Source organism: Aquarana catesbeiana, linkage group LG13, assembly GCF_042186555.1.
Source record: "Aquarana catesbeiana isolate 2022-GZ linkage group LG13, ASM4218655v1, whole genome shotgun sequence".
Classification (NCBI taxonomy): domain Eukaryota; kingdom Metazoa; phylum Chordata; class Amphibia; order Anura; family Ranidae; genus Aquarana; species Aquarana catesbeiana.
The window spans coordinates 29,882,901-29,897,608 of record NC_133336.1 but is presented as its reverse complement, the minus strand read 5'-3'; the positions used below and the strand labels follow the sequence as shown (position 1 = coordinate 29,897,608).

Here is a 14,708-nt window from a genome sequence, read left to right as displayed (position 1 = left end):
AGATTTACAGAGGAGGTCTACTGCTAAAATTACTGCCCTCGATCTGACGTTCACGGTGATACCTCACATGCATGGTGCAATTGCTGTTTACATTTGACGCCAGACCGACGCTTGCGTTCGCCTTAGCGCGAGAGCAGGGGGGACAGGGGTGCTTTTTTTTTTTTTTTTTTTTTTTTCTTTATTATTATTATTTTTTTATCTTATTTTTAAACTGTTCCTTTCATTTTTTTTTTTTAAATCATTTTTATTGTTATCTCAGGGAATGTAAATATCCCCTATCATAGCAATAGGTAGTGACAGGTACTCTTTTTTGCAAAAATTGGGGTCTATTAGACCCTAGATTTCTCCTCTGCCCTCAAAGCATCTGACCACACCAAGATCGGTGTGATAAAATGCTTTCCCAATTTCCCAATGGCGCTGTTTACATCCGGCGAAATCTAAGTCATAAAATGCTCGTAGCTTCCGGTTTCTTAGGCCATAGAGATGTTTGGAGCCACTCTGGTCTCTGATCAGCTCTATGGTCAGCTGGCTGAATCACCGGCTGCATTCTCAGGTTCCCTGTTGAGACAGGAGAGCCAGAGAAAAACACGGAAGACGTTGGGGGGGGGCATTCCCTCCCACTGCTTGTAAAAGCAGTCTAGAGGCTAATTAGCTGCTAGGATTGCTTTTACATGAAAGCCGATCGCTGGCTGAAAAGAATGATACCAAGATGATACCTAAACCTGCAGGCATCATTCTGGTATAACCACTCAAAGTCGTGAATGGCGTACCTGAAGACAAAAAAATGGTTAACAATAAAGCACAGTAAACGGTAAGGTATAAAAAATTGCATACCTGAAAAACAAACTTGATAAAACATAATAACAATAAAACATTGCAGAATAGAATACAGTAAAAAAGAGCAGAACAAGAGAGAGAGAATAGAGAGAGAGAGAACAATAAAACGACAACTATTTTTTTTTTATTTTATATTTTTGTGTTTTTTTTTTTTTTACACTTTTTTTTGTAACTGTAACTTTTATAACTGTAACCGGTTCCAGGTTCGGGTCTCTCAAAATGCGATGGCATCTTGGGAGACCCTGTGAAAGTGTGCCTAGTCTGTGCAATGCTGTACCCTACGCTAATACTCAACTAGTGAATGGTAGCGTTCAAAACATTCACCAATGCAAAGACCAGGATTGTCAGGACAGGAGGGACAATAATAGCGGGTGTCACGCCTATATCCGCGCTTGCTGCAGACACGACATCTTTTTTGGGGGGATTCGCTGGGTAGGGGTACTCGGGAGGACATAAAGAAAATGCCTCTCATGCAGCCGACTGCATTTGGTTGGGGATGTGAATGGGGGAAGTACGGGCGCTGCAGAAGTGGTGGGTTCCCAATTAGGATTGGCGAATGCAGCAGGAAGGGCACTATGGGCACGATGGGCCTGTGTTTGTCTTTTTGGTGGCAGCGGGACACTACTTGTGCTTGCCACCTCACCAGCTTGAACTGCACTTATGGGACTCGCCACGTCACCAAGTGTTACTGCAGTGCTGGTTTGACTACGACCGGGTTGTACTAGGCCGCTGGTGCTTGCCAGTTCACCAAAACGCTACAAAAAAAACTGTTAGCGATCGTAGGGATCAGGCCTGACTCTGCGAACGCTGCAGTTATGCGTTTAGTGTTTTGTAAGTGACAGTGATCGATCGATACTGCACTTGGGTGGGCTGGGCCGGGCGGAGGGGCAAAACGCAGGTGCTAGCAGGTATCTGGGCTGATTCGCTAACACTGCGTGTTTGGGAACCCTAAACTGCTGGGGACGCTAGTATAGATCTGATCGGATCAGATATTGATCCGTTCAGATACTATACCACTAAGGGAGGTGTACGCTGCGTGCGTGGGTGTTAGCGGTACTGGCGCTAACCTGACGCTGCCTGGGGCTGGTGCTTGCCAGTTCACCAAAACGCTACCAAGAAAACTGTTAGCGATCGCAGGGATCAGGCCTGACTCTGCGAACGCTGCAGTTATGCGTTTAGTGTTTTGTAAGTGACAGTGATCGATCGATACTGCACTTGGGTGGGCTGGGCCGGGCAGAGGGGAAAAACGCAGGTGCTAGCGGGTATCTGGGCTGATCCCGCTAACACTGCGTTTTTGGGAACCCTAAACTGCTGGGGACACTAGTATAGATCTGATCGGATCAGATATTGATCCGTACAGATACTATACCACTAAGGGAGGCGTATGCTGCGTGCGTGGGTGTTAGCGGTACTGGCGCTAATCTGACGCTGCCTGGGGCGACGCATATCACCGCCGGGCGATCGGGGGGCTAAACCTTTATTCGGTAATAAACGGCGGGTGCCCTGACACTATAAAAAATAAACAAACTAACCAGCGTCACCCGTAACGGTTATACGGTGATCAGTGGTGAAAGGGTTAACTAGGGGGCAATCAAGGGGTTAAAACATTTATTAGGTAGTATATGGGGGTCCCTGTCGCTATAAAACGCTGACGGCGAACCTAAATATTTACCTCCCTAACTAGCGTCACCAGCGACACTAATACAGCGATCAGAAAAATGATCGCTTAGTGACACTGGTGACAGGGGGTGATCAAGGGGTTAAAACTTTATTAGGGGGGGTTAGGGGGGTATCCTAGACCTAAAGGGGGCCTAACACTCACTGCCCTAACACTGTAACTGTCACAAACTGACACCATGCAGTAATCAGAAAAAAAAAAAAAAAATACTGCTTGCTGTCAGTTTGTGACAGGGGGGGGGGGTGATTGGGGGTGTAAAGTATGCCTGGCATGTTCTACTGTGTGTGTGTGTGTGTTGTGCACTTACATGTCTTCTCTCCTCGGCGCTGGAACGGAAACTGCCAAGCCGAGGAGAGATGACATCACATCCTCTGCCTGTGTGAAACTACACACAGGCAGGGGAGGATTCCGATTGGCTGGGAGCGATCGCGAGGGGGGGGCCACGATCGGATGGTCTCCCCCTCGCCCCCCGACGCTCCCAGTCAAATGCCGACCGCCGCTGGCACCGGGGGGGGGGGTCCGATCGGACCCCCGCCCGCGGGAGGCAGATCACGTACAGGTACGTGATTCTGCCTGCCCGTGCCATTCTGCCGCCGTATATGTGCGTTAGGCGGTCGGCAAGTGGTTAATGGCTGTGTGTTGAGTTATTTTGAGGGGACAGCAAATTTACACTGTTATACAAGCTGTACACTCACTACTTTACATTGTAGCAAAGTGTCATTTCTTCAGTGTTGTCACATGAAAAGATAAAATAAAACATTTACAAAAATGCGAGGGGTGTACTTACTTTTGTGAGATACTGTATATACTGAGACCCAATTCTTACTATGACATGTGATGCCAGGTGTTGTGCATATGGGCTTTTTTTTTTGCACATTGTTGCTTTATGCACATAGGGCATCCTGTTCATTTTAAGGTGCTGCCCAACGTTCCACAAATGTAGCAAAGTAGCTCATGCACCTTTTTTGAGTTTTGAGCTTTACATAGTCTTTACCTGTGTGTTTTGTCACATTTGTCAAAAATGCACATCTGCTTGACTTGTTTGGGGTGCCATGAAATACATTATTTGCGTGTTTTGAGAACATGGTCAATATTGTGCAATTTTGCATGCATTTATGCGCTGCTGTAGTATGAATAGACCTTTAAGGGGATACTAAGGCTTTGTTTAGACTTGCGATTGGGGGGCAGCAAAAATGCACGGTTGACTCTCATTTTTGCTGCCTGCCAACCGCCCCACCTAATAGGCAGCAAAATTCACCCATCATGTAGCAATTGGTGAGCGGCAAATCGGCCAAATTCTACACATTCAGTAAAAATGGGGAAGCGCTGCAAACGCCCCACAGTCCTGTGCAATGCACGTCTGCAAAAATTGGGTTAAAGCAGACAGTGAGGAGGCATCACATTGCTTCCTCACTGCCTGTCAGTAGCCTCTAGGGCAGGGGTAGGCAACCTGGGGCCCTCCAGCTGTTGCAGAACTACAAGTCCCATCATGCATCTGGGAGTAATTGTAACAGCAAGCCTTGCAATGCCTCATGGGAAATGTAGTTCCACAACAGCTGGAGGGCCCCGGGTTGCCTACCTCTGATCTAAAGCAAGATCCGAACGCAGATCTGGCTTCAGAGGCAAGGGAGATTTAGACGCATGTCTAAATCTACTCTTAGAGTGGTTGTAAATCCTTACATATACCCAGAGATATGATTGGCCTCAGGTGCTACACAGAGATGAAACAAATCCTCCTACATAAGGTGTACCTGTTTATCTGCAATCTTCTCTACAGCCAAAGTCCAGAATTTATAACGCTTGTGTGAACTGTCAGAAAAGGGGCAGGGAGCTGAAGTTACACACTGCAGAGCTCAGTGAGTAGAGTTCTGAGAGCTGATTGGAGGGAAGGGACACACCCTCTTCACACAACACACAGGAACAGAGAGGAGAGTTTCGCTACTATCTTTGCACATCTAGACTTTGCAATATTTGCACACTCTTCTTTGCAGAACTGCTCAAGTTCATCTAAATTTGATGGTGACGGTTTGTGGACTGCAGTCTTCAAGTCATTCCACAAATTTTCAATGCAAGGACATTCATCTTTTTCTCCTTCACCCTCTGTGTGCTCATTGTTGCTGTGTGCCTTGGGTCATTGTCATGTTGGAAGGTAAACCTTCTTCCCATTGACAGCTTTCTGGCAGGGGGCAGCAGACTTTCCTCAAGAATTTGAGGGTATTTTGCCCCATCCATTTCTCCTTCTATCCTGACAAGTGCTCCAGTCCCTGCTGCAGAGAAACATCCCATAATAGGATATTACCCCCCCCCCCCATAACAGGATATTATCCCCTCCATGCTTTACTGTAGGAATGGTGTTATTTGGATGGTGAGCTGTATTGGATTTCCGCCAGAGATATTGTTTGGTGTTGAGGCCAAATCATTCAACTTTAGTCTCATCTGACCAGAACACCTTTTTCCATGTGGCCTCAGTATCGTCAAGGTGTGTTTTTGGCAAAGCTCAGTGGTGACTGCATGTGGCCTTTCTTGAGGAGTGGCTTTTTTTCTTTCACCCCCCCCCCCATACAAGTCTTATTTGTGGGGAATTTCTGATATTGTTGTCACATGCTCACAATGACCGCTCTTTGTCATAAATTCCTCCAACTGCTTCAGAGTTGCTGTAGGCCTCTTGGTAGCCTCTCTGTCCAGTTTCCTCCTTTCGTCCAGTTTGGAGCGGCGTCCTGATCCAGGGAGGGTCTGTGTTGTACCAAATAACTTCCACTTCTTAACCGCTTGCCGACCGCCTCACGTAGATATACTGCGGCAGAAGGGCTCGTACAGGCAAAACCACGTACCTGTACGTTGCCCTTTAAGAGGAGGCCGGCGGCGCGCGCCCACGGCAAGCTCCGTGAGTCGGGTCGCGGGTCCCGCGGACTCAATCGCCGCGGGGACACCCGCGATCGCCTCACGGGGAGGAGGAACGGGGAGATGCTGATGTAAACAGCATCTCCCCTTTCTGCCTAGTGACAGTGTCCCTCGATCTCTGCTCTCTGTCATCAGAGCAGAGATCAGTGACATGTAACATGTAGCCACCCACCCACAGTTAGAAACACGCCCCTAGGACACACTCAACCCCTACAGTGCCACCTCGTGGTTAACCCCTTCCCTTGCCAGTGTCATTTACACAGGAATCAGTGCATTTTTATAGCACTGATTGCTGTATAAATGACAATGGTCCCAAAAATGTGTCAAAAGTGTCCGATGTGTCCGCCATAATGTCGCAGTCACGATAAAACTCGCTGATCGCCGCCATTTAAAAAAAAAATATATATATATTAATAAAAATGCCATAAAACTATCCCCTATTTTGTAAACGCTATAACTTTTGCGCAAACCGATCAATAATCGCTTATTGCAATTTTTTTTTTACCAAAAATATGTAGAAGTATACGTATCGGCCTAAACTGAGGAAAAAAATAGTTTTTTTATATATTTTTGGGGGATATTTATTATAGCAAAAAGTAAAAAATAATGCGTTTTTTTCAAAATTGTCGCTCTATTTTTGTTTATAGCACGAAAAATAAAAACCGCAGAGGCGTTCAAATACCACCAAAAGAAAGCTCTATTTGTGGGAAAAAAAGGACGTCAATTTTGTTTGGGAGCCATGTCGCACGACCGCGCAATTGTCAGTTAAAGGGACGCAGTGCCGAATCCCAAAAAGTGCTCTGGTCAGGAAGGGGGTAAATTCTTCCGGGGCTGAAGTGGTTAATAATAGACTTCACTGTGCTTCTAGGCATTGATAAAGCCTTGGTATCCATCTCCTGACTTGTGCCTGTCCACAACTTTATCCCAGAGATGCTGAGGAAATGCTCCAGGAAAGCTCTTTTCATGCTGAGCTAATCAAAATGACCACAGCAGATCACAGTTGAAAGTCAAATGGCTTTGTGTGCCATTGAGAAAGTGATTAGTTACAGCTGATTGAGTTTACAAGTCATTTTTAGGACAGGACAGAATGGGAAGGGGAGGGGGCTGGGGGTATTCTTTTTTCCAACTCAGTAAATCTGTTTTTGAATTAAAAAAAAATAATTCTCAAACATGTTGGTGTTATATCTTTCACTTGGATGTTCGAAGTTGCACTGAGTGACTACAGCTGGTTAAAACAAAATGTGTGTCTGTCTTCATTTTAGACAGATGTTTAACCCCTTCCCAGCCAGTGTCATTAGTACAGTGACAGTGCATATTTTTTTAGCACTAATCACTGTATTAGAGTCACTGGTCCCCAAAAAGTGTCAGTTAGTGTCCGACTGGCTGCCGCAATATCGCAGTCCTGCTGTAAGTCGCTGGTCGACGCCATTACTAGTAAAAAATATTATTAAATAAATAAAAATATCCAATAGTTTGTAGATGCTATAACTTTTGCGCAAACCAAAAATATGTAGCAGAATACATATTGGCCTAAATTGATGAAGAAATTTTATGTTTTCAATTTTTTTTTTTTTATTTGAAATGTTTTAAAGCAAAAGTAATACTTGAGGTGATTGTAGCCTTATTAGTGCAATTGTGATAGAGAAAATTGAGTACTGTCCGTGATACTTTTTTTATCTGCACTAACATATAATTTTTCATGGACGAGCTTTCGGGGTGTGTCCCCTTCTTCAAGGTCCAAGCAGTACTGACTCACAAAAGTTTTAGCAGAAGGTAAAATGTTAAAACAAAACAAAATAAAAAAAAAAAAAAAATCTCTGAAGGAAAGGAAAAAGAAAAACAAAACACATACAAATCAATGTGTATGGCGATGGTAATAAAGCTATCAGCATGTAAGATAAGACAGAGGGAAAGCTTAATGCCCCGTACACACGGTCGGATTTTCTGACGGAAAATGTGTGATAGGACCTTGTTGTCGGAAATTCCGACCGTGTGTAGGCTCCATCACACATTTTCCATCAGATTTTCCGACACACAAAGTTTGAGAGCATTAGGATCCGGCGGAAATAGCCGAAGGTGAATAGCTGAAAATCAGCTGTACACGTGGCTTCGATCGCCACGCTTCGGGCACGGCCTCACTTCGCTCGGCTCTTTTAGATTCCCCCTCTGGGTCCACTTGGATGGTGGGGAAGGAACCTGGACCCAGGGCGCAGGCGCCATGTACAGCTGATTGAAGTGTTTGAGCTTCGGCTATCTCCGGCGGGTGACAGTAGTTCGTACTGCGCAGGCGCTGCGCCTGCGCAGTACAGGGGGGGTCCTTATCCGCCGAGGGAACTTTCTCGTCAAGACACCGCACTGGCTATTGAACTTCATTTTTCTCGTCTCGTCGTACGTGTTGTACGTCACCGCGCTCTTGACGTTCGGAATTTCCGACAACATTTGTGCGACCGTGTGTATGCAAGACAAGTTCGTGCCAACATCCGTCGGAAATAAATCCAGGATTTTGTTGTCGGAATGTCTGATCGTGTGTACGGGGCATTACCGAACATATCTCAAGCCTTGTAGAAAATATGTTTAAACCGTTAGTCATGAACTCTACTAGTTTCCTGCAGGACACCACTGATTTTCTGAACAAGCTTAACAATATACAACAATTACCACCAAAAACACTTCTAGTCACTATGGATGTAGAATCTCTCTGTTCAGTAACATCCTCACAACCTCACAAGGATGGGTTGGCAGCATGTCACAGATTCTTTACATCCTCAACAAACCACAAATACATTGCTGAGGATGTTACACAGCTCATCAAATTTATTCTTACACATACAGTATCTCACAAAAGTGAGTACACCCCTCACATTTTTGTAAATATTTTATTATATCTTTTCATGTGACAATACTGAAGAAATGACACTTTTCTACAATGTAAAGTAGTGAGTGTACAGCTTGTATAACAGTGTAAATTTGCTGTCCCCTCAAAATAACTCAACACACAGCCATTAATGTCTAAACCGCTGGCAACAAAAGTGAGTACGCCCCTAAGTGAAAATGTCCAAAATGGGCCCAAAGTGTCAATATTTTGTGTGGCCTCCATTATTTTTCAGCACTGCCTTAACCTTCTTGGGCATGGAGTTCACCAGAGCTTCACAGGTTGCCACTGGAGTCCTCTTCCACTCCTCCATGACGACATCACAGAGCTGGTGGATGTTGGAGACCTTGCGCTCCTCCACCTTCTATTTGAGGATGCCCCACAGATGATCAATAGGGTTTAGGTCTGGAGACATGCTTGGCCAGTCCATCACCTTTACCCTCAGCTTCTTTAGCAAGGCAGTGGTCATCTTGGAGGTGTGTTTGGGGTCGTTATCATGTTAGAATACTGCCCTGCGGCCCAGTCTCCGAAGGGAGGGGATCATGCTCTGCTTCAGTATGTCACAGTACATGTTGGCATTCATGGTTCCCTCAATGAACTGTAGCTCCCCAGTGCTGGCAGCACTCATGCAGCCCCAGACCATGACACTCCCACCACCATGCTTGACTGTAGGCAAGACACACTTGTCTTTATACTCCTCACCTGGTTACCGCCACACACGCTTGACACCATCTGAACCAAATAAGTTTATCTTGGTCTCATCAGACCACAAGACATGATTCCAGTAATCCATGTGCTTAGTCTGCTTGTCTTCAGCAAACTGTTTTCAAGCTTTCTTGTGCATCATCTTTAAAAGAGGCTTCCTTCTGGGACGACAGCCATGCAGACCAATTTGATGCAGTGTGTGACGTATGGTCTGAGCACCGACAGGCTGACCCCCCACCCCACCCCTTCAACCTCTGCAGCAATGCTGGCAGCACTCATAGGTCTATTTCCCAAAGACAACCTTTGGATATGATGCTGAGCACGTGCACTCAACTTCTTTGGTCGACCATGGCGAGGCCTGTTCTGAGTGGAACCTGTCCTGTTAAACCACTGTATGGTCTTGGCCACCGTGCTGCAGCTCAGTTTCAGGGTCTTGGCAATCTATTTATAGCCTAGGCCATCTTTATGTAGAGCAACAATTCTTTTTTTTCAGATCCTCAGAGAGTTTTTTGCCATGTGGTGCCATGTTGAACTTCCAGTGACCAGTATGAGAGACTGAGAGCGATAACACCAAATTTAACGCACCTGCTCCCCATTTGCACCTGAGACCCTCTAACACTAACAAGTCACATGATGCCGGCGAGGGAAAATGGCTGATTGGGCCCAATTTGGACATTTTCACTTAGGGGTGTACTCACTTTTGTTGCCAGCGGTTTAGACATTAATGGCTGTGTGTTGAGTTATTTTGAGGGAACAGCAAATTTACACTGTTATACAAGCTGTACACTCACTACTTTACATTGTAGCAAAGTGTCATTTCTTCAGTGTTGTCACATGAGAAGATATAATGAAATATTTAAAAAAATGTGAGGGGTGTACTCACTTTTGTGAGATACTGTAACTACTTTCGACAATGACATCTATCTCCAATGTATGGGTACTGCTAAGGGAAGTAAAATGGCACCCCCAATATGCAATATGGCTGACCTGGAGAACAATTTCCTGAACAACATACAACAAAAGCCATACAGATATTACCGCTATATTGATGATATCTTCATGATATGGACTGAAGGTGAAGAAAATCTAAAACAATTTTTCTCATTGATCAACACTTTTCATCCATCTATCAAACTAAAAATGGATTATTGGAACACATGTCAACTTCCTAGACACTACAGTATACATCAGGGATGGTAAGCTTCACATGTCGATATACAGAAAACCGACTGACCGATGCAGCTATCTCCATAGTTCCAGTTTTCACCCCAACACACTAAACGAGCCATCATACACAGCTAGGCCATCAGATACCACCGCATAAACATTTCAGAACACTGGCAGACTCCTTCCATAAGAAAGGTTACAAAGACAAAACCATCAACAACAGCACAAACACAGCCTTGAATACCTGAAGAGAAAATCTCCTCCAATACACAAAAAAAAAAAACAAACCACCGAGTACCTCTAGTCACCACATACAACCCAACACTAGAAGGGATCAAAAAGATAATCAAAGATTTACAAACCATTATAACAGAGGATGAAACTCTGAAAAAAATATTCCAACAACCCCCATTATTGGCTTTCAGACAACCACCCAACCTCAGACATAAACTAATTGGCAGGAAACTTCACTCTGATTATAAAGTCACAAATAATGGAAGCAAACCCCTGCAATAAAAAAATGCTGCAAACTGTGCAACCAGATCAATCCATCCAAAAGTGTCACACACACACAAATGGGACCTTCAACATCACGGGATCATACAGATGTACCTCCAGTAATGTGATGTACCTCATCCAATGCAACAGGTGTAGCAAAGGATCTTATGTTGGTGAAACAGGACAGAAGTTGCAAGTGAGGATGAATTTGCACAGACCTACCATCAAGGAACACAAGGAAGACAGTTTCTGCACACCTGTGGGACATCATTTCTCACAACCGGACCACACTATAGAAGACTTCAGTGTTTTAGTTCTTAACCACTTCAATACCGGGCACTTTCGCCCCTTCCTGCCCAGGACAATTTTCAGCTTTCAGCGCTGTCGCACTTTGAATGACAATTGCGCGGTCATGCAACGCTGTACCCAAACTAAATTTTTATCATTTTCTTCCCACAAATAGAGCTTTCTTTTGGTGGTATTTGATCACCTCTGGGGTTTTTATTTTTTTGCTAAACAAACTAAAAAATACCAAAATTTGACAAAAAAAAAAAAAAAAAAGTTTTTGGCCTCTTTCACACGGGGCAGATCAGTCATGATCCGCCCCGTGAACACACGCTGGCTCAGCGGGGATCGCTCCGCCGATCCCCGCTGAGCAGGAAGATGACAGGTGCATCGCTGCACGCTGTGCAGCGACGGACCTGTCAGAGCGCCGCTCTCCCCTATGGGGGGATCGGATGATGACGGTCCGTAGTGTCCGTCGTCATCCGATCCGATCCGAAAACGGAGGGAAAAGTAGGTTTTTCCTCCGTTACACTTTTCGGATCGGAGCGGGGTCGGATGTCAGCGGACATGTCACCGCTGACATCCGACGCTCCATAGGGATGACTGTATGTCCGTTTTTCATCCGAAAACGGATGGATGAAAAACGGACATACGGATCATCCGTGTGAAAGAGGCCTTTCTCAGTTTCTGTCATAAAATTTTGTTTTCCCCTTCACTGACGGGCACTAATGAGTCGGCACTGATGGGCACTGATGAGGCATCACTGATGGGCACTGATGAGGCGGCACTGATAAGATGGCACTGATGGGCACTGATGAGGAGGCACTGATATGTAGAATTGATGGGCACTGATAAGCAGCACTGATATGCAGCACTGATGGGCACCAATATGTGGCACTGATGGGCACTGATAGGCGGCACTGAGGCACTGATGGGCACTGACAGGCGGCCGTGATAGGTGGTACTGATTGGCACTGACAGGTGGCACTGATGTGTTACTGACAGGTGTTACTGCTGGGCACTGATTGGCACTGTAATGGGCACTGATTGGCATTGTGGTGGGCTATGATTGGCACTGTGGTGGGCACTGGCAGTCTTTTATTATTGGGACACGGCTGGGCACTTATTGGCATGTGATTGGCACTTCTGAGGGGGCTGTGCTGATAATCAATGTGCTGATTATCAGCACAGACCCCCCCCCCCCCTGACAGGGAGAGCCGCCGTTTGGCTCTCCCTGTCAGCGCAAATCGAGGAATGCCATTTACCGGCACTTACTGGTTCACGCGATGACCGGCTGTGATTGGTCACAGCTCATCACATGGTAAGAAGCCTCTGACAGAGGCTTCTTATCACGATCGGAGATGCGGCATGTCAGACTGACACGTCGCACTCGCGATCGGCGCACGCCGGCACGTTATCCTGCTGGACGTCATATAAGGGCCCAGTCAGGATAACAGAACCACTTCCCGGACGTCAATATGCTGTTGACCGGGCGGGAATGGGTTAGAGGGAATTTCAGAACTATCCAGAAAAGGAAAGCGTTTGAACTAAGAATGATACTTCTTTTTTGACACAAAAAACAATGTCCTAAATTTAGATATTGGTTTCCTCACCCATTATCCCTTTCATGACTAAGCCTATTTCTGACATTTGGTGTTTACAAGTTAAAATCTGTATTTTTTGCAAGAAAATTACTTAGAACCCCCAAACATTATGTATATATTTTTAGCAGAGAATCTAGAGAATAAAATTGTGGTTGTTGCAATATTTTATGTCACACGGTATTTGTGCAGCGGTCTTTTAAACGCAACTTTTTTGGGGAAAAAGACACTTTCATGAATTTTAAAAAAAACGAAACAGTAAAGTTAGACCAATTTTTTTTTGTATAATGTGAAAGATGATGTTACGCTGAGTAAATAGATACCAAACATGTCACGCTTTAAAATTGCGCACACACTTGTGGAATGGCGACAAACTACGGTACCTAAAAATCTCCATAGGCGACATTTAAAAAAAAAAATAACGGCTACCAGGTTAGAGTTTCAGAGGAGGTCTAGTGCTAGAATTATTGCTCTCGCTCTGACGATCGCGGCAATACCTCACATGTGTGACTTGAACACCGTTTACATATGCGGGCGCGACTTCCGTACGCGTTTTCTTTGCTGCTCGAGTTCGCGGGGACGGGGGGGGGAGGCGCTTAAAAATTTTTTTTTTTTTTTTTCATTCATTGTTTTTTTTTTTTTTCAAAATTGTCGCTCTTTTTTTGTTTATAACACAAAAATTAAAAACCGCAGAGGTTATCAAATACCAACAAAAGAAAGCTATATATGTGGGGGGGGGGGGGGAGGACGTAAATTTTATTTGTGTACAGCGTCGCACGACCGCGCAATTGTCAGTTAAAATAACGCAACGCCGTATCGCAAAAAATGGCCTGGCAATGATGGGTGGTAAATCTTCCGGAGGGCAAATGGTTAAAAAGAGGTGGGGGAGGGTTATTCTTTTCTATGCCCACTGTACAGCCGACCTGCGTGAGCATTGGGATCTCGGCTGCCCACCGACACGCACCTCTAACCTGCAGTACTGGCAGCCACCAGGAAGAGGGCGCTCAAGCAGCACCCAGAGACAGGCGAAGCAAGAGGGCAGCCGGTGCGCATGCGCGAAGAGGGAGACTGCCGGTGAGCCACGCCCACTCGGCGGGAGGGCGGGCGGCGCAGTGAGCGGAGCACCCCGAGGGCTGGGCCGGCGCATGCGCGCTGAGGGAGATCCGGGTACTTGGCAGGATGAGAGCGGCTTTCCAAGATGGCGGCGGAGGGAGGAGGGAAGGAAATGAACGAAATTAAGAGCCAGTTCACCACCCGGGAAGGCCTGTACAAGCTCCTCTCTCACTCCGAGTACAGCCGCCCCAACCGCGTCCCCTTCAACTCGCAGGGCTCCAACCCGGTGCGGGTCTCCTTCGTCAACGTCAACGACCAGTCCGGTAACGGCGAGCGCATCTGCTTCAACGTGGGCCGCGAGCTCTACTTCTATATCTACAAGGGCGTCAGGAAGGTGAGCAAGGGGGAGGGGCGCTGACACCTGAGGGGTGGGGGGACTGTCTGAGGGGTCACCCGGGGGGAGGGGCGCTGGCACCCGAGGGGGGAGGGGCGGGGGGACTGTCTGAAGGGTCACTTGGGGGGAGGGGCCTGTCCCCAATACTGGGACCCCCTATGCACCTTACAGGGAGCCCCCCAATCCTGGGACCCCCCCTATGTCCCTTACAGGGAGCCCCCCAATCCTGGGACCCCCTGTGCACCTTACAGGGAGCCCCGCAATAGTGGGACCCCCTATGCACCTTACAGGGAGCCCCCAAATACTGGGACCCCCTATGCACCTTACAGGGAGCCCCCCAATCCTGGGACCCCCCCCCCTATGTCCCTTACAGGTACCCCTCCAATCCTGGGACCCCCCTATGTCCCTTACAGGGAGTCCCCCAATCCTGGGACCCCCTGTGCACCTTACAGGGAGCCCCCCAATAGTGGAACCCCCCGTGCCCCTTACAGGGAGCCCCCCCAATCCTGGGACCCCCCCCTATGTCCCTTACAGGTACCCCTCCAATCCTGGGACCCCCCTATGTCCCTTACAGGGAGTCCCCCAATCCTGGGACCCCCTGTGCACCTTACAGGGAGCCCCCCAATAGTGGAACCCCCCGTGCCCCTTACAGGGAGCCCCCCCAATCCTGGGACCCCCCCATGCCCCTTACAGGGAGCCCCGCAATAGTGGGACCCC

The 14,708-nt window shown here is 46.9% G+C and overlaps 1 protein-coding gene across 1 annotated transcript in view; it reads left to right on the top strand.

Annotated features, from left to right (window-relative positions):
* The first annotated feature begins 13,662 nt into the window (after nt 1-13,662).
* The window catches only part of WDR20 (WD repeat domain 20), an 84,992-nt gene continuing 83,946 nt past the window's right edge, over nt 13,663-14,708 (top strand). Inside the window, exon 1 of the mRNA XM_073608820.1 lies at nt 13,663-13,991. Within this exon, the coding sequence (XP_073464921.1) occupies nt 13,743-13,991 (249 nt within the window). The 5' untranslated portion in view covers nt 13,663-13,742. The remainder of the gene's footprint in view (nt 13,992-14,708) is intronic.